At 40.0% G+C, this 24,977-nt stretch overlaps 1 protein-coding gene across 3 annotated transcripts in view; it reads right to left on the reverse strand.

Annotated features, from left to right (window-relative positions):
• anapc1 (anaphase promoting complex subunit 1) overlaps nucleotides 1–24,412 on the reverse strand; it is a 35,876-nt gene extending 11,464 nt beyond the window's left edge. For 2 of the 3 annotated variants that reach the window (XM_056760016.1, XM_056760015.1), the window contains exons 1-34: nucleotides 24,252–24,412; nucleotides 23,406–23,642; nucleotides 22,965–23,120; nucleotides 22,845–22,887; nucleotides 22,590–22,690; nucleotides 21,548–21,630; nucleotides 21,393–21,466; nucleotides 21,054–21,196; nucleotides 20,664–20,884; nucleotides 20,307–20,516; nucleotides 20,123–20,218; nucleotides 19,885–19,975; nucleotides 18,401–18,466; nucleotides 17,822–17,959; nucleotides 16,778–16,918; nucleotides 15,317–15,377; nucleotides 13,644–13,831; nucleotides 13,112–13,186; nucleotides 12,530–12,795; nucleotides 11,825–11,916; nucleotides 11,432–11,580; nucleotides 8,631–8,718; nucleotides 8,335–8,371; nucleotides 8,139–8,212; nucleotides 7,391–7,569; nucleotides 6,974–7,200; nucleotides 6,563–6,681; nucleotides 5,698–5,969; nucleotides 4,208–4,442; nucleotides 2,981–3,072; nucleotides 2,505–2,639; nucleotides 2,305–2,387; nucleotides 1,618–1,696; nucleotides 800–874 (exon numbers count right to left, since the gene is read on the reverse strand). In XM_056760016.1, the coding sequence (XP_056615994.1) occupies nucleotides 800–874; nucleotides 1,618–1,696; nucleotides 2,305–2,387; nucleotides 2,505–2,639; nucleotides 2,981–3,072; nucleotides 4,208–4,442; nucleotides 5,698–5,969; nucleotides 6,563–6,681; nucleotides 6,974–7,200; nucleotides 7,391–7,569; nucleotides 8,139–8,212; nucleotides 8,335–8,371; nucleotides 8,631–8,718; nucleotides 11,432–11,580; nucleotides 11,825–11,916; nucleotides 12,530–12,795; nucleotides 13,112–13,186; nucleotides 13,644–13,831; nucleotides 15,317–15,377; nucleotides 16,778–16,918; nucleotides 17,822–17,959; nucleotides 18,401–18,466; nucleotides 19,885–19,975; nucleotides 20,123–20,218; nucleotides 20,307–20,516; nucleotides 20,664–20,884; nucleotides 21,054–21,196; nucleotides 21,393–21,466; nucleotides 21,548–21,630; nucleotides 22,590–22,690; nucleotides 22,845–22,887; nucleotides 22,965–23,120; nucleotides 23,406–23,618 (4,302 nt within the window). In that variant the 5' untranslated portion in view covers nucleotides 23,619–23,642; nucleotides 24,252–24,412. The remainder of the gene's footprint in view (nucleotides 1–799; nucleotides 875–1,617; nucleotides 1,697–2,304; nucleotides 2,388–2,504; nucleotides 2,640–2,980; nucleotides 3,073–4,207; nucleotides 4,443–5,697; nucleotides 5,970–6,562; nucleotides 6,682–6,973; nucleotides 7,201–7,390; nucleotides 7,570–8,138; nucleotides 8,213–8,334; nucleotides 8,372–8,630; nucleotides 8,719–11,431; nucleotides 11,581–11,824; nucleotides 11,917–12,529; nucleotides 12,796–13,111; nucleotides 13,187–13,643; nucleotides 13,832–15,316; nucleotides 15,378–16,777; nucleotides 16,919–17,821; nucleotides 17,960–18,400; nucleotides 18,467–19,884; nucleotides 19,976–20,122; nucleotides 20,219–20,306; nucleotides 20,517–20,663; nucleotides 20,885–21,053; nucleotides 21,197–21,392; nucleotides 21,467–21,547; nucleotides 21,631–22,589; nucleotides 22,691–22,844; nucleotides 22,888–22,964; nucleotides 23,121–23,405; nucleotides 23,643–24,251) is intronic. The other variant, XM_056760017.1, reaches the window with a different exon arrangement.
• Nucleotides 24,413–24,977: the final 565 nt, after the last annotated feature.

Here is a 24,977-nt window from a genome sequence, read left to right on the forward strand (position 1 = left end):
TAGGCGATTTTCTCACGATTTACAAGTAGTAAGAAAAATTTGAGATATTGTAATTACTCAGCTGAACAAAATAACAATAAAATAAGTGATTTTTGGATATTTTACTGCAAAATTGTTACAAACTTCACCATTAAGTTATTATTAAGCTTTGAAATTATGCATAGTTAAATTGACTGACAGGCACCTCAGCTCCACCCACATTTACGATTAACTGGGAGAGATGCGTGATGACGTGCTGCCGGCTCCGCCCACTTCAAGCTTCAAAATTGCTCTTCACAAACCTACGGGTGACGTCACGGACACTACGTACATGTTGTATCTAAACTATGAGGGTCTATGAGCTCAATGTATAAATCAATATTATAAGCTTAACTTTGTACTGAATCAGGGTACGGTAAGGAGACTGATTTTTTATGTACTTGCTCAAAATCTGATAAGTCTACTCATTCCATGGGAGTTGAACTTGGGCACTTCCTACAGGAACACATCACAGACAGTTTGTGATGTTCTTATCATATCCGGCTTTTTAAATATAAATGCAATTTTTTACAAGCGAACTGAAATAAACTGCTCATAAAACAACCGGGACAGGGTCAATTGAAAGACATCACCACGACTGCTGCAGTTAGGAAACCTAGTTCCTTTTCTTGCAACAGTACTATTGCTAAATGCCAGACAGGCTTATGAACTTTACCGGTAGAGAGGAAACGAAATGATGACCTGAGGCTACATGGCCAGCTTCCTCTATTGAAAAGTCAAACAGTAACAGCGTAAATTTCAATGAGTCTCTGCGGCGTACCTGAGGAACGTTACTTTTCACCCATTCTGTACTGGGAAAGATCTCATCCCACATGATCAGACATCTGGCCAGCGTCTGGAGAAACAATGAAAACACTTTTACACATCAATAAACATATGATGTTGATTCATCCAAAGAAAAATGTTTGCAAGGAAGTTTGTAAAGTTTGATTCTTCACACTGTTCCCAACTCTACGTTCACACAGCCGCAGTCAAGCGCGTCAAAAATCGCTCTGGCTGCCCTGTCAACAACCTTGTAGAAAGATTTGTGGACGCTATGGCGCTAGTTTACAGGGCTGAGTTCTCTGGGACCCACTCAAGCGGTGGACTTCTACGTTCCGATTGGTTTCCGCCAAACCACGTCATAGCTCATTACCATAAAGTTGACCTGATTTCAACTCTGCTCGACGCCCTCAACGGCCACGCCACTGGCAGTTCACATTGAAAATGAATGACTTCCAGCCACTTTTTACGCTCTCGACGGTGGCAGTGTGAACGTTCAAGCAACTGTTAAACACAAGTGAAAAGGAGAATAAAAAAAGATTTCTAACCGCAACATCAAGTATATCTGGAAAACTATAAATACTGTCCACGTAAGCATAGTCCGTTGGCCAAAAAAATGACTTTGGATCCTGTTAGCTAACAAGTACATTAAAGTTGTCCAGTAATGACCCCATGTGGCCTTTAAAGCCCTCGTAAACCATAAGCACATCCCGCAACCTCGCTGGGTACAAAGTGTGACTGAACCCAAAAAGAGGTGTTAATGTGCAAGTCCTTGTGAGCCCTGAGGTCAGATCGACCTTCTGCCGGCCCTCTCACCCTCAACAGCAGAAACTCAGGTTTGATGAAGTCCAGCAGGAACATGGTGTCAGGAGCTTTCAGCCAATCAGCTATTGACCTGCAAAAGTCCAGAATGACAGGTGTGAAGGTCAGAACAGGTGAATGAAGAGTTGCACAGATGTGATGATCTTCTCCAGAGACTTGCAGCATATGCGATGTGTTATTTTTTAATTCTGACACTGGTTGAATTTTCCTGGTTCTGAACCTGTGATTTCATATTTTAAGGTACAGAGTGTCAAATGCTTTTCTTTCCCAGAAAGAATTTGAAACATGCATGCGGGTCATAACTTTCTAAATGTAGTTTTAAAATGAAATAAACATAAGCCTGCTGCGTTGAATAACAAGTTGCAGCATACTTCATTCTTCTTCGATATTGTGACGCCCTGTTGCCAACCTCATAAAACTGTTTGACAACCATCACTTTCTATAAAGTTTTCTCATGTAGGGGCTACTGAAAGAGGAAGTTGGTCCGTGACATTAAAGGCTATCTTCCTGTTTCGACAGCTATTTCGTAACATTCAAGAGAAATTCATGCTACTTGCCAGTATTAGTTGGTGACAGGTGAAGGGACATTTGTGCTGTTATGGCATGGTGAATTATTAATATGGCTGTTGTGTGTCGGTCATGTGAAACTGAACAGAAAGTGTTATAAATACAACACTTCACCTGTTATTAGTTTTCAGGTAGATCATGGCCAGGGCGAGCGTTGCACCAGGACAGGTCACATCCACGTTGATAGTGTCGCCTTCCTTCAAACACATCACACATGATGTTAGAAATCAGACATGCCTTTTTGGCATTTCGTGTCAGATATTTCTCTATAAGGTTCAGTGATGAAAGCTATGTCGCATGCAAAGTTTTTCCACCTTGATCTGATAGCTGGGAGACTTGTGCTTCTCTCTGTTGATGCCTGCATGAGAGCGACGGTGTCCTCCCACCATATACTGATAGAGCTGCTCGGGAACGTTGAGGTCGGTCATCCCGATCAGATTACTGCCATGCTGGAAGACAGAAAACAGCAGGGTCAGCGTGGGAATTACTCTGACAACGGCTTCTCACTGATACACTCAAACAGTATATCTTACGCCAGCAGAGGATAAATGAGTTCTGATTTACACTTGAAACATTAAAAATGTCTTTTCAGAGGTTGCACATTGAACATATCGCATTGCGTGCATGTGACAAAAAAAAGTAAGTGTACGTGTAAAGAGATATGGGTCAAAACAAGAACAGTAGGTTTTTATTTAAAGTACTAATAACATTAAAGAAAAAATAAAATGACCTGCTACGGTGCGGAAAAAAGAACAACCTTCAGAAAACATACAGACACAAAAAATCTCACCCCAAGACAGACCATGCCGAGTGCCAACCCCGCTGCTAGAGAGTAAGACTCTCTGTCTGTACAATACTCCATCTCAGGACCTGGTGGACGGCCTAGACAACAACACACACATACAGTTACAGACTCTATAAAACACAAAAAAATGCACTTATTTAATTCTATATTAAACATACAGCATTTGTTTACTGGAATAAAAACAAATATTTGTATATTATATGTGTTCAATGTGTTATACTGTTAAATTAAATCGGTGTAATTCAATTCAATTTTTTTTATATTATACATCTTTTCCTGGTTTACAGAAGACGCTCAATAATGTCATTCAGTGTTATAATTTTTTTAGGCATATTTACAACAAAAATTCTATTTATGAAATATTAAAAGACTAATTTCTTTCACCAAAAATGCAAATTAGTTGTAATTTAAGTACTTTTTGAGATTTGCCACTATCCTACGGTTTTTCAATAAGAATTTTTACTCATTTAAAGCACAATAAAATGTAATATGCTCACTTATTCTTTTATATATTTTAATATGTACAAGTCAGAATACGCATGTTGTTTGAATTTGTATATAAATATTGTGTTACACTGAATGAACGTAACAATCAGAATGAATGTAACTCCTTTACAACCAAATTTGGACATTTTATACTCCAAAAACTTGGTTGGAAGCATAAAGTAGACATTTTACTTACATTTAATGTGCTTTCTGTGGACATTAAATCTTTGTAAATTTAGATTGATCTTAACGCCTTTGACCCGTCATTTCCATTACAAAGGTTTAAAAATACTGTATAACAAAATAAGCCAGTTTGAAATGTTCTTTTCTTTCCTTGATTCCCAAAAGTAAGCTTATACTAATGATTCATAATTTAAGCACTCCTGTAAGATTTCACCAAAAATGTGTTAAGTACTAGAGATAAGCAACTTGCAATTTCATGTTTCAAACAAAGATGGCGATACAGATGCAAAGTTACCAATTGCAGATTTAAAAATTAAATGTCAGTATGTACTATGAATGATCCTCAAGTTTAACTAAACTTCAATTCTAATGCAAAATTTGAGTCAAGGGAGGGATCTCTGAGATCAATTCAGGCTGTAAATCAGAGTGCAAAAGCACACAAAAAAAAACTCAACTGAAAAGAAAAGAAAAAGTACTCAGAAAAGTTAAGAAAATCAACTGCAAATCTTTTCATTCCCAGCAAACACTGCAGACTAAACTAACCGATCTCAGCCAGCAGAACCTCTGCGTTGTGTCGGTGACCGGTGCCCTGATAGACCAGACCGATGCCGACCACGGCGGCCACCTGAACGCTGTGCGGCACGTCCAGCTCGGTGGAAGTGGGCGGCAGCAGCGCAGGGATGTGGATGCTCAGCAGGCGGGTGATGGACATGTCCATGGTGCCCAGTTTGGCAGCCGATACACCCAGCAGCAGCCCGATGCTGGTCATCTCGTGACCCTAACACAGACAAGATAGAAGTATTAGAATGGCTCTTCAACACTTACAATGAGCGGACACACTTAAAATAACTTGTATTACACCTCTAATTTGAATGTGATTTTTTTTGCGGTTAGAAAGTCAAAAAGAACCAATATGTTCACTGATCATAACTAGATTTTATCCATTCCTTCTGAAGTGCATAAAAGCTCCATTCATTCAATAAACCCCCTCATTCATTCATTTTGTGTTCACATGAAGTGAAACAGGATGTTTTTCTATCCGATTCTTGTAAAAACGGCACAAGCTCTACGAGAGGCCGCAGATGTGAGTGTGGGAGAGGCCAGTGTAAACACCACGCTATCTGAAGGCTCGATATAGTTTATAGATTACAGATACGCTAAGCGACCACAGAAAGTCTCAACAAAGCCTGACCTGACTGGAAATGAGAGAGCAGCGCACTTTACTGCCCTGTGAACTGTCAGAGTGAAACTCAGCTCTACGTTTGTCTTTCATGTGAGTAAAACAACAGGATGAGAGCAGAAAACCCAAGAAAAACATGCAAACCTGACAACTCCAGAGCTACCAATGGAGAGATAAGAGGAGGAGGAGGAAGCCATCCTCACCGCTCTCCTGTTCAAAGATTCACTCTTGAAGAAGAGCCGCCATGTTGGACTTAAAAAAAAATTAGATTCAAACTTCAAACTTCAAGCGTGCCTCAAGTCGTCGCGTAAAAGAAAATTAAAATGTAAATTCTTTTTGACTTCGATATACGTCTAATACACAATTTCAGTGGCATAGACCAATGTTGGTTTCTCTTAGTGAAAGAATTAAAATCAAAATGTAATTTTTGGACAATATTGTGTAAATATAGTCTAAAATAAATAAAAGTGTTTTGCAGAAATATCAAGGTAAACTAAAAATGTAAATTATTAAAAATCTTTATCAAAAAAATCCTATCGCCGCATTTCTAGCGTTCAAAATAGAACCTGCATTACATTCATTTCCATTATTGCACTGAAAATGTGTCGTCATTGTGAGCACTGACTGCAAAAACGAAAATGTGTTTGACCTGAAAATGAAACAGAAGAAACTCTTATTCCTGAGAAATCGTCGGAGGCACTGGCAAAACTCACCAGCATGATTCTCGTGTGATGCTGTAAACGGTAGTCAGTGGGTTGCTATGGTGTTCTGTGTGGTTGATTACTCTCAAAGAGTCCCGCCCCCACCTCTGGTTTCTATGTATGACTTCTAGATATGACCGCCGATAACTCACCTTGGTGAGGTAGTCGTGGATGTTAAGTGTTGCTAGTTTGGTAAGGTGGCCGTTGAGACCCAGAGCCATAAGGAATCCTGCGTACTCATTGGCCAGGTCAGCGCTTTTGGGTTTGTTGTAAGCGATCCACGCAGATTCCACCTGAGAGGCAGGAGCGATTTTCAGCCCGGCCGCAACTCCGTTATGAAAGCTTGGCCAGCTGGTCATGTTGGGCGGCACGTCGATGTTGCCACTGTTCAGGTCCACCATGGTGTTCCTGGGAGGAGCCCGACCTTAGCGAGAAGACAAACAAAAGGACAGCTTAAATGAAACGACCGAAAAGACTAAAGCTAGCATAAAGGCTTGTTAGCCAAAAACTACGTTTGGTGACCTTTTTACATTTAAAATATTTTTTATTGAACCATTATTAAACATAACTTAATCAAACATCAATATGTCTATCTTTGAAATTTGAAAAGTTCTCGACTAACTGAAAGACGTGTCAAACAATTAAAAATACACAACAATGTCATAAAATGGAAGCTATACACGATGTTTCTACAGCAACATTTTCATATTTATATCATGGTGCTGACTGTGTGAACCAAGATCAACCAAACATACCGAAAAATACTACAAAATCTAACTTTATCAAAGCAAAAATGTTGAATATAAAAGAATCTCTACAGGAGCGAGCACACGTCGTGTATTGTAGGATGCAGTTGAAGAGTGAGCGACGTGTGGTGGGATCGGTCTGAGGTTTGTGTCTTCTGGGTACAATTACTAACTTTAGAAATCCAAGAAAGCTCTTAAAAACTGCTTTGCTAACTCGGTAAAGCTATTCATTAGGGAACTTCAAAGAATGGGCGGTGGTTGATGACAGTACCAGTCAGATTGAGTTTGGGCACAGGGAGGGGTTCGGTTGGCACAGGGTGGTATGAGAAGAGAGTGAAGAGCCCTCGCCCGACGGGAAGAGACATGGTCCGCTGACACAACTGCAACAGCCTGCAACACAAACAAAATTAAATAAATCAAAAGTGTTACATGTATGCATTTGGCAGATGATTTTATCCAAAGCGACTTGCATTGCCGTCGACTTTACATTTGTTTCAAAGTATGTGCAATCCCTGGGTTTGAACCCATAACCTTTGCGTTGCGAGCGCCAAGCTCTAACAACTGAGCCACAGGAAGCACTATAACTTCCCCGTTTCTATTGATATCTTGACTAATCCTAAAATGCGATTCACGCGACACTCACAGAAGACAGAAATCTGCATACAGGCCTAAGGCCACTCACTTGTTCTCTTTCTCCTCGATGTACTCGTGGTCACTGACTTCAGGCAGATGGGTCACGTTGACCCGTACAGGTCTGGAGCTCTGAAGCAGACGTCTGACCTCCTGCACCCTCAGATCCTGACTCCAGATCAAACCCATCACATCTGTGTCCAGATCCGTCATGCCGTCCTCTTCCTCATCTGCTTCAGTGGTGACGGGAGGCTCTAACATCACATTCAGACCAACCGTCTACATAAAACACAAACGCTAATGTTAACGCATAATTCAGTTGCGTTTGGTGCATTGTGGGATACGGTGTGTATCTGATGTGTACAGCTCATTTTCTGTGGTTGTTTATTGGCATATTTTCAACACATATACTGCCGAAAAGTCTATATATGCATTTCCACTATAATCCAGTGGTTATTCCCTTCCTCACCGATTTTCGATTGGATAGTGTAACTTTGTGAGCTTGCTTGGTCAGGTCTTGTCTTCCAATCAGAGCGCACACCTCCTCGGACCAATCAGAGCAGGGGTGTTCTCGGCACTGGTAGATGGCGTCTCTGATCGGCAGAGCCACACCGAACGGAACTGTCTCAAGATCCTTCAATGTGAATCCTGTGTGTAAATCAAAGGCATGTAAACACCGTGCAGTCACGTGCCCCTTGTGACGGTTCGGTATGATTTCATTTATACAAACAAATTCAGAAGCTTTTCGTAAGACAGCTTCAGATCAGGTCTATGGCCCAAAACATTCTTTACGCAGGTATGTAAATGAACACACACAGCCTACACAGATTGTCTCGTCTTTCCACATGTAATAACTACCTGAAGAAATTCCAAATTTGCAGGTCGTACATGTGTGAGTGCTTGTGAAAAAAATCACATGGCCTTGAAAACTGGTCACAAAATGAGTTTTGTTCGCAATCTGGAGCACTGATTTAATTGTTTTTAATGTTTAGGGAGAGGGCCATCTAGCCAACTTATACACCCCTGCCTCACCCCGCCCCCCTGATGTCATCAACCATCGCAATGTTTCAATATGTTTCGCCCAACCCTAAAAGGAACACACAAATGCGTAAGAACGACTATGAACTACAGGCTTGCTAATTCCTGGCACCTGCATTTACATAGATGTGCCAAGTCCTGAAAGGTGAAAAGAACTTTGATTTCGGAGTGATTCTGACCTGCAGACGTTAACCACAGCACCAGTTTCTCAGCTAAACAGCTGGACGATGTTCCTGCCTTTACACAGTTCTGCCTGTGGAACACCAAACAAACACATGCAGGAAAACACAGAAAGGCAACTCTTAAGATAAACAAACACAGGTCACACGATGAACAAAAATAATGAACATGACAATAGTTATAAAGCTCTGTTACCTGCCCAGAAAAGACTCGCTGAAGTTTTTCTTCTGCCCTGCAAAAACAACAGAACAGAAAATATGTAAGAAACTGAAATGTGTGTCACGTAGTAGGTTTGCAATGACATCAATCAAAATGGTTTCAGGAAATTTTTTATTGACTTTTGTACTGCTAACACAATGCTCCGCCAACGGACATACAAGAGCACTACATTTACAAAACCATCCTAATTTACGCGTTTACTCTCCGTCTTAGTTTTCTATAGCATACTTAAAAAAAAGTCTAGTCACACACACACACACAGCATTTCTCACCGAGCCCACCTGCTGACAGCTTGGAGAGGTACTTGGACACATTGGTCGAGATTGCATCCTCATCTCCGACCACATAAAGGGCGTAGCTCTGAAAAAAAGACAGAGGAAGTTAAAAAAAACTGAAATAATATGAGTATTAGCAGCGGGGCAGCACCTGTGTGGCTTTGGTTTGATGCGAGGGGGAACGAACACATTTCATCATGATGTGACGCAGGAACAGAGTCATTAACCACACACATGATTGCATGCATCATAACCGCAACACATTGGTTAAATAGTGCGCATGGGGCCCTCGGGACATAGAGCACAAAAAGACCATTTCTTTAGTAAAACCACAGCTCCATTGTTACCATAGCGGTTCATAAGGTGTTTGAGTCCTGTGTGTTTGTGGTTTTTAAAGCTGCAATTCATAACTTTTTGGTTTAAAATAGACATAAAAAGTACATGAAAATGTAATAGGAATAATGATTCAAATAATGATTGATAAGAGGAGCTGGTGTGTACGATTTCTCAGGATCCACGTAAAGAGAGAAAAGTGTAAAATCATAGCATTCAATGGGCATGTGCGTATGAGGTTTTCATCCCACATTTTGGGATTTATAATCAAGTAGCTCGGTATCTTGTACATCTTTTTTTGTTCTTTCCAAATCTTTGTTTTCATATATTTTAGCATATTGTACTACTTTACCATGTACATTTTTCACAACATAAAAAATACATGTAAAAAATTAAGAGAACATTTCAAAACTATTTTGAGTTTTTCTTAATTAACTATCTACAGATATGTGTTTAGGAAAAATTTAATTCTGTGAACTACTAACAACATTTCTCCCAAATTTCGTTTTAATTTAAAAAAAATTTTTTTAATTTGCATTTATTTGCAGAAAATGAAAACTGGCGTAACTTTATGTATTGAAATGGGCTGGGGACAGAGATGACAAATGTATGGGGTGCACCAATATGTAAATTCCAGCAGATAACGATAATAACAGATCACTTTTGAACATCGGAAACCGATATATCGGTCGATATACAGTATCTAAATATGAATATACCATTTTCGGAGACTGAAAATTATTCTTTAACTTTTAAACTTTTCTGGTATAATGTTTATTTAATAGAACAAACTAAAGATGTTCTTCCAGAGCAACCCAGAAAGGTTTTTTCAATAGCCACTAACAGGTCTCAAGACAGAAAGCATTCAGACAGCAGTCAGCTTCAAACACTATGCTTTTGTTCCTATAATTTACACATTCATAAATATCTACATATTATATCAACTATGTTTTGCTGATAGCAGAAAGTGAATGATCATGACAGAATGACGGTTCTGTACTGGATTTTAACTGTGAGCAGCGTGTAGCTGAAGAAGTTTAATCAGAGGAAATGATTCATAATTTATTGGCTATAATATATCGGCCTAAGTTTTGTTATCAGCCTATTCCGCAAACAAATTTAGGGAAAAAATTGCCATTTATCGTCCAAAATCGATATGGCCGATAATTTATTAAGCATCCTTACACAAAAAAAATACATAAATAAAATGTTTCTGAAATAACTTGTTGGGAAAATGTGTCATATATAGTAGACGGTCCGTCCATTGGCTATTCCGCTTTTTGACTCCAGCTCATACAGTATGTGGTTCCCAAACTGTCATTTGGGAAAGGTCACTTGGCTGGTGCCGTGCATCCGAAAGTAGGGCTCGGGACCCCCGAGGGGGGTCGCAAGGCCACAAGGGTGCAGTTGCAAGATGATTTCCAGAGAAAAAAAAATTATAATTAGGAATATCCAATTTAATCAATAAGTGAAATAAAATATAAAAATAGGGACATGTCCCAACGGCAAATTACACCTATGGGTTCAGATTCACTTTTAAACAATACGACAGTACATGTATTTAAGAAAAGTTAAAAAATGTTTTTTTTGTGATGACCTGGATATTGATCACAGTTTTCATGTGTCTTCTCAGTTGTCAGTCTTTAACATTGCTGTTGGATGACTTTCTATCACTTCTGAGGTTTGATTTTGTTGAAATTCATCTAGAAATGCTGATGAAATGTATATTTAAAATGGCCTCATAATTTTTCCATGGCTGTACATTACTTTTTATATGTTAACACAATTCACACTACTTACACACAGCTTTGACTACACAAAGGTTCAGTTTCTGTTGTGCCAATATAGAACACTTAATCTGAAAATTGAAATTGAAAGGGAGAGAGTCAGGTAGAGAGGGAGACAGCGAGAGAAAGAGAGTTGGTGCTGAGGGTTAAATGGATGCCCTAATGTTCAGGACTCTAATCTAAGGGACCGGAGCAACAGGGTAAACGCGGCCCATAATTGCGTAACAGCTTGTCAGAAGCTCGCTTGGGTTGTGCGTCACTTCGTTCAGCCTGATGGAAAGAAGTAAAAAGCTAACACACGCATCATGCCACCCATGACCCCTCCCAACACCCTTACGAGTGATTTAATCCAACACTTCCATGGAATAATTGAGGTGGGGCATCATTCTTGCACGCACACACAGGAAGTCGAGTCCGCCCGGGGAGAACTTGGCGTTGGTAAAATGTCATTATGATTAGCTTTCAGCGTTTTGCCATCTAACTGCCTGACATTTCCAAAGAACATGTGTGCCAGCTGAGGGCATGAAACCCACTTTCTCTGCTCACTGTTAGCGCCCCCTGTTGGACAATGTGGCAATCTTTTCGATATAATTTTTTTATGAGCGTACAGGATTAGGAGTGAGCCATAAACAAAGCCATAAAGATGACATTTTTCACAGGTGCCTTTTTGGCTCTTACCAGCACCAGTAGTTTGGTCCTCTCGCAGATGCCGGGCAGGTAGGGAAACGGTGGAACATTCTGCCCTCTCAGGCACCGACTGAGCCAGCCGAAGACACACGGAGCTTCTCCATTTAAGAACACGGGCCAAGTCATCAAGCCCATCTGGTCTAAGCATGCACAGATGATATGACATCAGGTTAAATAGTGACCGCAGTGTCCTGCGCTTCAAATCATCTCCAAATAAGGCACAAATGTCAGTTGCCTCAACACAACCCAACCAAATCACTTAAATGACAAATCAAACCCCAAAAATAGCCACAACATGCATATCTGGTCCCTAACAAGTCAGCAATGTAGGCTAAATGGATAAAAAAGCCTTTGGCTGCTAATGAGCATCGATCGGGCTCGTACCTTGATCAATCACGCAGGCCTCCTTGAAGGTTTTGATGGATGAGGGGTAATCGCGCCAGTACAGATCAATGTATTCGTCCAGCTGTAGGTCCCTAATGAAACCAGAGAAAGAAATGATTAGCGGCTAACAGAGTCATCAGATGGTCAATATACACCAATACAATATACCCTGATACCAAACTCATGACGCATAGTCTCATACACCGACTCTACTTCTGATTAACAAGAAAATCTGTGGACAGATGTTCGCTAAGTCTAATTATCAATGCTAACTTGGTAACGTATAGAGTAACTGTTTTATGTTCATGAATTAAAATTAATTGATATCAAGATACAGGACTTTTTTGTGGTTGAGCGTCGTATTACTACGACACAACGTGTTCATGCTTTACAGTCACACCGTTCCAAACAGCGCCTGGTTAAACCCTCGTTGTCAACATGACAAAAAAAACACTTGACATTTCATGAATCAATGAAGTACACATTACAGCCATCTACACAAAACAAACCTGGTCCACCAGACACACAGTAACAACTGTGAAGTGGCTGACATTATTTTGGCAGTCACAATCGTGGACGATTTTAAAGCACATGCGTCATCGTATGCTTATTTTTTCCATTTCTGTCGCCCTTCTACTCCCGTATAATCTACTCTCTCAACTATACTATTAATAAAAGGGGGCTAAAGAGACAAGAGATGAATACTTTGCCAGCTGCTGCAGAAGGCCGACCAGAGCTCTCGCCCCGCTCCGCTGCAGCTCGTCCAGTTTCAGATCTTCATATAGCAGATGCAGCACATAGAAGAGAACCGGGATGTGTGGAAATAGCAGCGCAGAGGACTCCAGGCCCAGAGTGGACTCGTGCTTCTCCACACCAGCAGGGGGCGAAACCGCCTCCAAGCCCTGAACGGCCACCACAGGTCGCATGGAAACCTGCCAATGGTAGTCGGAGCAACGGAGGTATCCCCAATCCTATTGATGTCAGAACAGACATATCAAGTCACATCTTTCAAACATTATCAACATTCAGCAAACCAGGGACTTGTTTTGATTAATTACATCCAATCAGGTAGAAAACACCCCTATGCCCTACTGACCCCAAAGGTCAGGTTCTTTGAAGTGAGAACTCATCACAATGACACCTTCAAATCTACTTTCTACCCTTTTACTCACCTTTTCTTATCTACTTATTTACTTTTTCTCACACACTGTACAATAAACAGGAGTCTAGGTCATGGAAGGATCTCTGACCCCGACCTTTGCCTCTGACATGTGTAAGGACACTCACCTCATCCGAACCCGTTTCTGCAGGACGGGCCTTCTTAGGGGCAATTACTGGTGAGAGAGGCACTTCAAAATGAAGCTGTGTAAATAACAACTGTGTTAATGATAATAGTTGTAGACATACAAGTACTGAACAATTGGACACTTCAATGCACCCATTTCAAATAAAGTGTCCCAATTTCTATTAGTCATTTTGTGTGTGTGTGTGTGTGTGTGTGTGTGTGTGTGTGTGTGTGTGTGTTTGTGTACTGTCCCCACAAAGATAGTTATACCAGTAGATTTTGACCTTTTGGGGAACATTCTGTAGGTCCCCATGAGGGAAAACAGATGGTTAATCATACAGAATGATATTAAATGAAAATTAAAAAATGCAGAAAGGTTTGTGTGATTATTAGGTTTAGGTGTTGGGGTAGGAAATACAATATATCATAAGCCTGATATAAAATCAATGGAAGTTTATGGAATGTCCCAATTTAACACCACTGTGTTAGTGTGTATTTTCTGTGTTCTAGATTCAAGCATTAAGAAACTCTTACGTTGCGAGTCCATGTAAGTCGCTCCGTGTTGTAACCCATCATTGTCATCAAACACGTTACAAACAGGTTCCATTCCAGGTGCATGCTGGGACCTCCAGGGGCGTTGTAAATGTTGTACCACTTGAGCAGCACTTTCATGGCGGTGTCCTTGGGAAGAATAAACCTGATGGCGCGCAAGCACCGTCTGACTGTAGAGACGAGAGAAGAACAATGATTAGGTTTTGTGTTAAACTCTTGTACAGCAGTACAAACTCTTGCCTTAAACACTTTGAATAAAATGTAGTTATATCTACCTCTAAATAAACAAATACCATAGTATTATATTTCCTTGAGTAAAAATGACAACCCATTTGAACCTCATTTTTAGGCCATATCGCCCACCCCCATGTGCACATCAAAGTGTTAGCGTGTTGATGAAGCGAGGGGGTGATGATAATGGAGATGGTGTACGGTGTGCACGGAGGGGGCCGCCACTTCAAAAGACACAGCCGGAGCTGGAACTCGAATCTGTGCGAGGGGGCGGCCACATGGAGGGGAATGGAGAAAGGACCACTACACACAGATGACTGTTTGCCAAAGTGTGTGACACGGGCAGATGAAGAGACGGAGAGATGTTGAGGAGAATACATGAGGGTGGAGGGACACATGGGGGTTTCATTTTTTAAGTTGGCTTGTTACAGTAAGATATGAAATGGAATATGTAGGACTTTATCTTGAAACAGTTCAGAGGTGGGCAAAATTTAAGATGCCTTTAACATTGACACTGTATGAATCATGTGCAATAAAATTAGCCGTGTATTAAATGAAAGTGGAATCCAAGTATCGGTTTTATACAGGCAAGCAACACGCATTTTCTTAACATGTTATATTTTCGATATACAGCCGTGTAAAGAATTTAGTGAGCATTCCAAATGTTTACTTAATCATCATTTCTAGATGTATTGTGGCAATTTCATTCCAGTCTCTGTTGAATTTCAACTAAATCAAACCTCAGGAGTGACATAAAATCATCCAACAGCAATGTGAAAGAGTGACAGCACGACAGACTTAAAAATGAAAAAGCGAAATTGCTTAAAATTGAATCTGAACTTGTTTTCTTCGTCGTATTTGAGGTCTTAAAAAATAAAGAGCATCTTTTCTGTTATTTTCACCTTTTTAAATGCAAATGGAAACAAATTTTTATTTTTCAGAATCTTCTGTGGCATTACATGCTTTTATCTTACATTGTGAACCAACTTCTATGACGTGAATCAGGAATGTGTGAAGACATTTCCTGCTCATATTGTCCCTAAGAAAAACCCTCCATCACGCTCTCGATGACGCCTGCGGCTTCATTAGCAAACAAACAGTGAAAGGTCAGGACAGAGCTGAAGAAAATGCCACTTTATTAGCGGCAGAAAGACCACTTCTTTTGAACTACATCATTCATTAACAGGAGACTGCCCTTAATTCAGAAGAACTGTAAAGACATCTGGAAAAGATCATCAAATATTTCTTACAAACTAGAAAGGAAAAAACTTATGTTTGCCACCATGACGGGGGGTTGTTAAAGAAATGTTTTTTAACAAATGAAAATTCTCACACAGTAATTTACTCAACCTCATGCCATCCCAGATGTATATAACTTCCTTTCTTCAACTGAACACGAATTAAGTTTTTTATGTTTTTCTTACCAAGCTCTGAAGTGGCCACCTCAGGAATGGTGATTCTTAACATGGAGCCGGTGCTTAATTCCTGAACAACAGAAAAACGTGAGGCAGATATTAAACAAGCAACACCAACACAGACAATTTCAAATAAATATGCAAACCAACAACATTGCAGTATTGAGTACTGCTTCAACACAAAGGTCATTGGTTTCATTTGCAGGGTACACGTACATGATAAAACATACGCCGTCTGCCAAATGCATAAATGTAAAAATCCAATGATGTGAATACATATAAACCTTTATAGACGACGTTTGCTATTTTTAAAACCGTTCCTAAGAAGTATATCATCCTACATAAGTTTGTCGAGGCGAAATGGCTTTGACAGGCCTGCAAGGGGATTTTTGTTGGCAGGAACACATGGTTCAGTGGGGAATGACAACACCGGCCCTGTGGATAGAAGCTTGACTGCAGGGGACCAGACCTTATTGAGTTGTGTCAAAACAATGAAGGCCTCCTGGTGCTCATGTCTGAAGCCCCACACTGCCATGACGGTCGTGTCCCGTGGCTGGAACAGCACTCAATTACAGAGCGGCTGCCGTATGACACAAGCAATTACCAGCAACCCCTACAGCAGTGCTGGACACAACAAACATGGACGCTGTATTCTTCACCCTGTTTGGCCACAGCAATTTTGCGAATCTCTCATGTTCCATTATTAAACATTTTGACAAACTTAGTTAATTCGACTTATTATTGTTGTTTTGAAAAACAGAAAATGGTAAGAATGAAGTCATCGAAATAATCAAATAAAAACAAAACCAATCAAAACCGTCTGATATATCAGCTTCTGTTTTCTGCCTATTTACCTTTTTGGACTAAATGAAAATCAACTTTATCATCTAATAATTCCTAAATAATGCAAACTTTTTTATGCCTAGTTTCAAATAACATTGCATTAGATTGTAAATGAACGAAGACACTTTGCTTAACATGAGGCTGATTTGCACATTTAAATACTTTCATCTTAATTTATCTATAACAAATGCTAACCTTCCAAGAGGAAAGAAGATTTTCTAGCAGGTTAAAGTCAAAAAAGACGAACATGAAATTTTGTTGATCTTTGTTAATATAATGTTACTAATTAATCAGGCACATTTACACTTAATTTATCTGTAAGTATTGAGCAGCACTGGTCAAGATGACACGCAGCAGCCAGATGAATTTTCAGTTTTAGCTACTGTCATTGGGGGAATAACACGTCTCAAAATGACACGACGTCGAGTTAAGTGTACTAGTAAGCCATATAATAAACAGAATTAAAATAATGGCAAACATACAGGTCATCAGCAATTGTATTTATGAATCTTTTGGAATAAGCCACAAACCTCTAGATCATAGTAATCTCTGCTATTTTAGTCTTTTTTTATAGCTATATGACACCAGCACCTCATTAACGGACTATAACTAATGTGCCGTACTGACCAGCGTGAGTCTGTTGCCGACGGCATCTCGCAGCGTGTGGACAAGGGGAACAGTCTGCTGGAACGGCGAGTCCTCAAGCCATGACGACTCGTGGTGCTTCGTCGAGCTACGGATCTCTAACACAGGGGATGGCATGCCCACCTGAGTGCAGGGAAAGTGAGACAGAGGAGAGATCAGTACGGTTCATATCAGCCAGCAGCCTTGTTCAGAGCAAACAGAATAAAATATTTATTCTGACATTGTAAACAAATCCATCTGAATGCTAATGATTTTCCTAAAATGTGCTATTGGTATGATATGTTTCTCAAAGCATTATGGAAAGCATGCTGGGGAAGTGAGAAGCTTGTCATCTGCAACGTGCATATTCAAATCTGGATATATTTCTGTTTACGTTGCATTTTAATTTGAGTAACACAGTATTTCCTATTTATGCCAAACCACAATCTCTTACTTCCCTTTAAAACATTAACTAAGAAAAACATTAACTTCATCAAAGAAAAGGCATGAAAAGCCACAAAAATATGATATATTAGTTTTACTTTATTACTATTATTTATTTGTATTAAATTACTCAAATTGATCAACAAAAAAAAGAACAAACCGCGTTTGCAATCTGTTTTCCGGTACGTAAATCAGCTGCTCTTAATGCAGCTCTCAGGATGTGAAGTCAATAAAATGCTGTTTGTGTTTTTTTTAAGAGATGTTTTTATGAAGGCTCCAGTAGTTCATGTTAAATGCCGGCTCTAAAAGGGTTTACTCTTGTAATCCCATATCTATTAATACACTCAATTGGCTATGATAAAAATTTACTAAGCTCACAATCAATCGTATGTTTGATTTAAGACCTCAGCTTCATGAAATTAGATTATCAAACCAGCAGTTGATCAACTTGATGTGTTTGTTGTCAAAGAAAATAAATGGAGTTGTGCGTAACTTTGCGATTCAATATAGATATTGATCAAACCACGATAAAACCTAAATAAAAGGTTATTAGTGTTTGGCCTCCCTTAAATATTATCTTCTTAAGTATACAGAGAAGCGTACCTCATCAAGTCTGCTTATGTGCTGAACCGTAGCCCTTGCAGGAGTGCTCACATTCTCCAGAGGGGTGTTTAACGGGGGCTGATGGTTCTGAACACTGAAAGTAGGAGACAGCAGACCTGGGACAAACACTTTGCTGACCTAGAGGTATACCAGACATGATGACATAGGTAAGGGATGATGTACTTCCAGACGGTTGTTATTGCAAAATAATCTTAAATCCGAAAATAAATCTTTAAATATGAGTAAATAAATAGTATAGACAGAAATGCCTTTGCATCTGTAAACAATCGCCACAATTCCTCCAGAACGCCTGACTCTCTCAGTATGATATGAGTGACTCACCTACAGCCAATTTTCAAATCTCTGGTGATTGGTGAGGAACATAAAGGATGTGATGCACTCAAGTCAAAAACACGCTGTGAGCAATGACTCTAATGTACTGCCTTTGGCTTTTTTAATAAAAAAGAAGTATGCGCACAGAATACACGAAATGCTTCGGTACAGACACAGATCTCACAGCAACACCTGAGCGTGGATAAATGATGCGGCGCAGCAATAACATCAGAAATCAGGGCTCACCCGTGTGACTCCTGTGTACAGGACCAGACTCCCGCTGGCCTCCAGCACCAGCATGCAATGAATGCCCTTCAAGAAAAAGGAAATTAAGTTAAAGTCCAGACCACGATGTAGAGGACGACACTTACAGATGATGAACCAGATGTATTTCAACCGCTAGTATAGAGCAACAATTTGAAAAATATGTATACCTTTATATGGCCAAAATATAAATTGTTTCATTATTTACAGATCTTAACAAAAAGGAAAATAGTTGTATTTTATAGGGTAATGTTCTTATAACACATTTTAAATAGTAGATTCATATTATTCACAGTAAGACAAGACATGTGCATTTTTAAATAGGGTGGATATTGACTTGGTCATCTGACTGAAAAAATAGCTCAACAAATTGACAAAATACTATAATAAATTTGTGTTTATTATTCTAGGTGTTATAAAACATTGGGTCTTATTAACTAAGCATGCATGCACACAACGGGCCTCATTCACGAAACCCGCGAAGAATAATTTCCTAATGTAAATCCTAAAATCGCTCTAATGTAAATTTTCGGATTCATGAAAATGTTCATATTTTCAAGATGTTCGTGGGTTCGAAATAAATGTAGGCCTGCTCCATACAACTTGTAAATAATGCATAAAACCACACGTAACGTTCTGTATTCTTTTAGACAAACTGATGACACTGTGTTTTGATGCACTATGTATCATAATGATATTTCACGAGTTTATCTACCCATTCTTATTTCATTTCTAACTCTTTAACTTTGGGTAAAACACCGAGCTCGGCACTGTCCTGTTTTACACAGCCGTCCAATCGCAGTGGAGGAGAGGCGGGACAAGCCCTACACATACCAACCATCATACTTGTACAACACAACAATGGAGGAGTTAATATCGTTGGTTCCTGAATTTTAATATTCAGAAATATTCTTCAAAACAAGCTACTAGTAAGGTGTAACTGCTGTGAATATTCCAAATTACAGCAACCAACCTATGGAAAAGTGAGCAGTGCCTCCAAAGCATTCTCAAGCCCCACCGGCTGGTCGTTTTCAGAAGAGCACCAGGCATTATTTCATATGGCTAAAAACGCTTTGGTGCCCACGGCTAAATTGATACTTTTTTTGTTCGGCATATAGCCTATTATAGCCTATTAGTCTCTTAAGCATGTATGCAATATAATGTAGCCAAACCTGAGAATGCTAATTGTAAATGTGCATACATGTTTATGAGTGATTGGAATTCATTAAAACACACATATTACTACCAAATCTGATGTTTACAACCTACTTGTGAATCTGGAAGAAAGTTTTCGGGAAGGTGCGCTTTACATACAAATTACTTGGAATTTATAAATGTCTCATGGATGAGGCCCAATCTCATTTTAAGAACTGTAAAATCTATTTGAACTAAAATACTGTAAAAATACAGTATGAATAATGTACAGTTATAAGAAAATGAGACACATTGATAAGTCCAGATCTCACCTCTAGTGGCACAGCATCTTTTGCACCGATGACAGTCACGGATGCAAATATCAACTGAGACGTTTCGTTGCTCTCCAGAAATTTGATGCACCTAGGAACGGCATTTAAACGAGAATAAATCATCGGTTTTGACCGTTTCACTTTATCATCTGAGCTTCGCCTTGGATGACTCTCAAAAATCAACACAAACTTCCCTAATCACTAAAGATGAAGTAAAAGGGAAGAATAGCATGTGCACCTGAGCTGCTGGTGAGACTCGACCAGGAAGCACAGGTACCTGTTCTCACACAGGTCAGAGGTGATGAAGACTTTAGACGCCTGACAGCCCTTCTCTCTGTCCAAAGACAACATTCATGATTACATCACAAACAGCACGTGCGCTCTCACAGAGAAGTATCTGTAAACACAGAGCATACGCAGACCTTGAGGTAGCGCCGGTCTCTGTCCACAGCTGCTCAATGCAAAGGTCCGGAAGAATGGGCTCCATCTCAGGCATCAGGCCGGTTTCGTTAAGGGTGCTGTTGGGTGATGCCAGGATGCTGTGCCCGCGCGGGGACGGGGTGTGGAACGACATGTTGAAGCGCTGTGCTCCAGAGAAGGAGGGCGCTGCGATGCCAGGGGAGTGAGCCCGACTGACCGTCAGACGCAAATTAAGATGCGTTACACAAGAATGAGCTTGCCGTTGATTTCATTCCAAATACATCTACCTATTTCAAAATGAACTTTTCACATGAAAATGAAAAATAAATGGGACCAAATAATTTCCCGCATGGACGCACCTGAGAGCAGCCATGTTAGAAATGCTGGGCGAGTGAACCCGAGAGTGCAGGCCGGGTGAGGCGGGGATTCGGCTTTGGTTGTGCAGGGCGTGGCAGTGCAAGGGCGAAGCGGGCAAGTCCAGCCGGGTCACGTTTCTCAGGTGGGAGCCGAGGAGGCTGTGCGTTGCGACCGGTGTGTGAACACCAGGCTGCTCGGGACACTTGAGCACTGTGGTCTGTTCCTGTAAAAGACATCAAGTGTAAATAGGCTTAAATTTGGTTTTACTCCTCTGTAAAGTAAAAACAAAATAACGTGTATTCTAATCAACTCAAAATAACTACTTTCAGACTACACTGATGTATGTTCACTGAAGCAAGAGGAAACAAAGGTATGTATTGCTTTGGCAGTACCTCAGGGGAGACTCTGCGCAGAGCCCAGACGGTGTGCGTACACTGCTGCGTGTCGTACGTCATCATGAGGGAGGGCTCGAGGCAGGTGAACAAAACCCTCATAGCACTATCTGAAACATACTGAAGCCGTGGCTCAAACAAACCTGAGAGATCAGAGAGAAGCATCAACAATACCAGCCATACAGGGGAGTTCTTCATAAGACAAATTAAGTCTCACAGGTAAATAAAGCTGGCTAGTCATTTTATTAGGCATTAAAACATATCTGGTCAGAAAAAGTCATATTTACACCACAAAAATATGTTTTCTTCATAAGATACAGAATTGGCAACAGGTCTTACCGGCAGATTTACAAACAACAGGAGCGATTTCATCTAAAGGATGCAGCATGCTGAACAGAGTCGGAAAAGGTTCCCTAATAATGACATAAGAAATGACTGCATGCTGATATCATATCCTACACACATTCACAGATTCCGTATGAGCATGTATATACCTGCCGGGGCTCATGTGGCCATCAGATGGGATGTTTTTGCGCTCTAAAAGCAGACCAAACTTGGCTGACCAGAGAGTAGAGACCTACAACCATACATGACACAACAGTGAGTGAATGGAAAAGGAAAGCTTACGAACTTTTGTTACTGGAAACTAACATTTAACAGTCATATAGTGAGAAATTGCATTTTTCTTGATCTTTTCAAATAAAATACTTTGATTTACTGTATACACATAATGTAACTCAAAACATTTTCCCAATTCAAACAAAGCGGCAAAAGTTTCAAAATTCTCACCCAAAAATTACATTTTAACCTCCATTTTTTTGGTGCAAACTATCTTCACTAACATTATACGTGGACCATTAGTAGCATACAGGGTTCAGCATACCGATGACTTTATTTTGAAATAATACAAAAAATTAACATTATCTTAATAACAGATTTAATACGAAAACACTCGTAATTTTGTTCGAGAATTGACAACATTCAAGGTTTAATTAGAACTTCTGGTTGTGAATTAATAAAAACTGAATAACAGCAAAACATTACAACATCCTTATAATTTCATATTACAATATTGTTACTATTTAAGAGTAATATTTTTGTGCATTTAGTATGTGAAAACTTTTGGCTTCTATTACACACATTGTGCATATCGCGCAGGACTAACTTGTGCTACCGAAAAATCCCCTGAGACATCACAAAAACATCAGTGGAGAATGTTCATGAAATTTAACCAGACTGAGCCAAAACAGTAAACTGTGTTGTCCAAATACTGGCAGTTCTTTAACTCAAAAGCATTTCTGTCGGCATGCCAAATAACCCATTACATCTCATGGAATAGACACAGCATCAGTCACTGAGCTAAAAAGACAGTCAGGCTGCTTCAATCCCTGATGGCACTAACTATCGTTCTGCTGTGACAATGTCTCTCCTGGAAGAGAGCATCCAAACCAAAGCGATACGTCAGACAAACCTTGAGTCATCGTTAGTCCTATCTTTTGAGAAATTAAACCGACAGAAGAGGTGAAATGTTCTGACCTGAAAGGGGAGTGGAGATATGAAGTCTTTCCCACTCATGCTGTGGACATTAACACAGGTGCTCTGGACGATACACACGGTCTTTTCCACAACGTCCTTTGCTGGATATGAAAAAGACATCACTTAAGACAAGATGAAGTTAAACATATGACGAAAATAAAACGTTTGACTACAGAGTCCTGCAACTGACCAAAGACAGTGGAATGATAAAAAACCAAGACCGCTATAAAACACAAAAATGTGTCAAATGCTTACCATCCTTTTTAGACTGTGGGACAGTGAAATTACACCAGAGTGCCTATAAAAAAAATTCATTTTAAATAAATGTTAGAAAGACAACGTAATGTCTTTGACAGTTGAGTCTGTTGCTCTCACCTGCTGAACGAGGCTGTCCACGGTGAAAGCCTTGTAAACATTAGAGGCTTGATTCTTACTGCCACGGCTCCAAATAACCATGTTTCCGGCCACGTACAGCTCCTCCTCATAATCGACCTCATCAGGAGCTGTTCCCTTCCTCAGCTGCCAGTGCTCCTGCCCATCACAAAAATATCACATTTACAACTGCGCATTTGATTGTTGGAGTTTTTCTCATCATGCGATAGCCATCACAAGCAAAGACGTTTTAAGTTTAGGTTGAGTGTCCCTCTGTGATCCCCATAATATGCCCCTAGATGGCAGACCCTAAACTGAAGTAGACTACATCGGGATCTACTAGCTTCCAGTATATGCAGCTTAAAAACAACAAAGTGTGCTCGGAAGAGGACTTCAGTGGTGGCATCTGGGTTTTCACGCTATGGTGTAAAGATGGACAGCTACCTTTTGTCGCTCCTGCAAAGTGACCTCCTGAAGAGACCCCACGAGTCCTGCGGCCCCATCAGAGGACCAGAGCTCAGAGGCCGGCTGCAGCTGCCGCAGCTGGAGGTTCACGGCATTCGGGTGATTCCTGCAGTGCTCACGACCGAATGGGACAAACGACTGCAACTCGCCTGCGGCTATCATTGTGGCTCTCTTTTCATAGACGTGCGACATGAGTTCCCAATATCAGCATTATTTCTGTGGACACACGGTATACACGTTACAGAAAATCTATGCATTATCTGTTTCACACAAAGATGTCTCATTATGCTTCTTCTTATTTTTATGAATCTACGTGTCAGTTTTTATGTACCTAGACATACTTTGTCAAAAGTATTTTTTGTCATAAGGAATTATGGACGTCCGTATGAGTTTATATGACAGTCTTGACATAATGACATTTCCTGTGGCGCTTTATGCAGCATCTATATATGTATGTCCATGTGTCCCTTTACATGTATGCATTTGGCAGACGCTTTTATCCAAAGCGACTTACACTCCATGATAATTCACATTTGTGTCTGAGGACGTGCAATCCCTGGACTAAAACCCATGACCTCAGCGTTGCTAGCGCCAAGATCTAACCAATGAGCTACAGGAAAGCTTTACTGTACATATCTTGCATCAGACATTCGGTTGTTAACTCAAGCACAGCTCCAAAACACACAACTATTGCATTCATTAACTATCTCAACCAGAACCGGTGACAGTTTTATTTAACGTTGCATTAAGTTTGCGGTTTTACCTCAGCACGTCAATAAGCATTAGCAGCTGAGCTACGCTAACAACAACCCCTCAAATACACACCTGGTAATAACAAATAGTCAAGCTTTCTGTCCTGATGTGCAGTTATTTCTTTTAACAGATGCCGTTCCCTCTTTATTCGGTTATTTGTTGAGCCCAACATACAAACAGAGTGAAGTACGCAGTGAAAAAGCGATCGAGCACACTTCACTATGCTGTTTCAAATGAGCGCGGACATATTGGAATCCCGTGACACTGACCGACCAATCACAGAGCGAAATTCCGGAGGAGGCGGCGCTAGATATGCTGTGATGGTGTAATTGGGATGTTCTTTGAAGAACACAACAGTTATATCATAACACAAAGTAAATTAGTAGTTTTTTGTTTTTGTAGTTTTTTGCAAAGGTGAGTGTTGGGTTGCATTTTGTTGACTGAACGCACAAAATGTGACTTATTTTGAAATCTTGTGTACTTAAGAATCCAATGTATTTAATATTTTGCACATACTGCAGTGAAAAGACAGCTATATTTAAAATCTTATTTCTATATTTTAACTAATTTTGGCAAAGTTTAATGTGTGAGAGTGTAACAACAAAACTGTTTACATATTATTGTCTCACAATTTACACACATCATCTTTATAGCTCAGTAATGCACCACACTCAAGCATCAAATCAACATGTTATCTGAGAATGTTAATTATATTAATATATATTTAATATTTGTATAATAGCTATTACATCGAGCACGTAAAAAATGTCTTGACAAATATTGGTCGTTTCTCAATAA

Source organism: Triplophysa dalaica, chromosome 11, assembly GCF_015846415.1.
Source record: "Triplophysa dalaica isolate WHDGS20190420 chromosome 11, ASM1584641v1, whole genome shotgun sequence".
Taxonomy (NCBI): domain Eukaryota; kingdom Metazoa; phylum Chordata; class Actinopteri; order Cypriniformes; family Nemacheilidae; genus Triplophysa; species Triplophysa dalaica.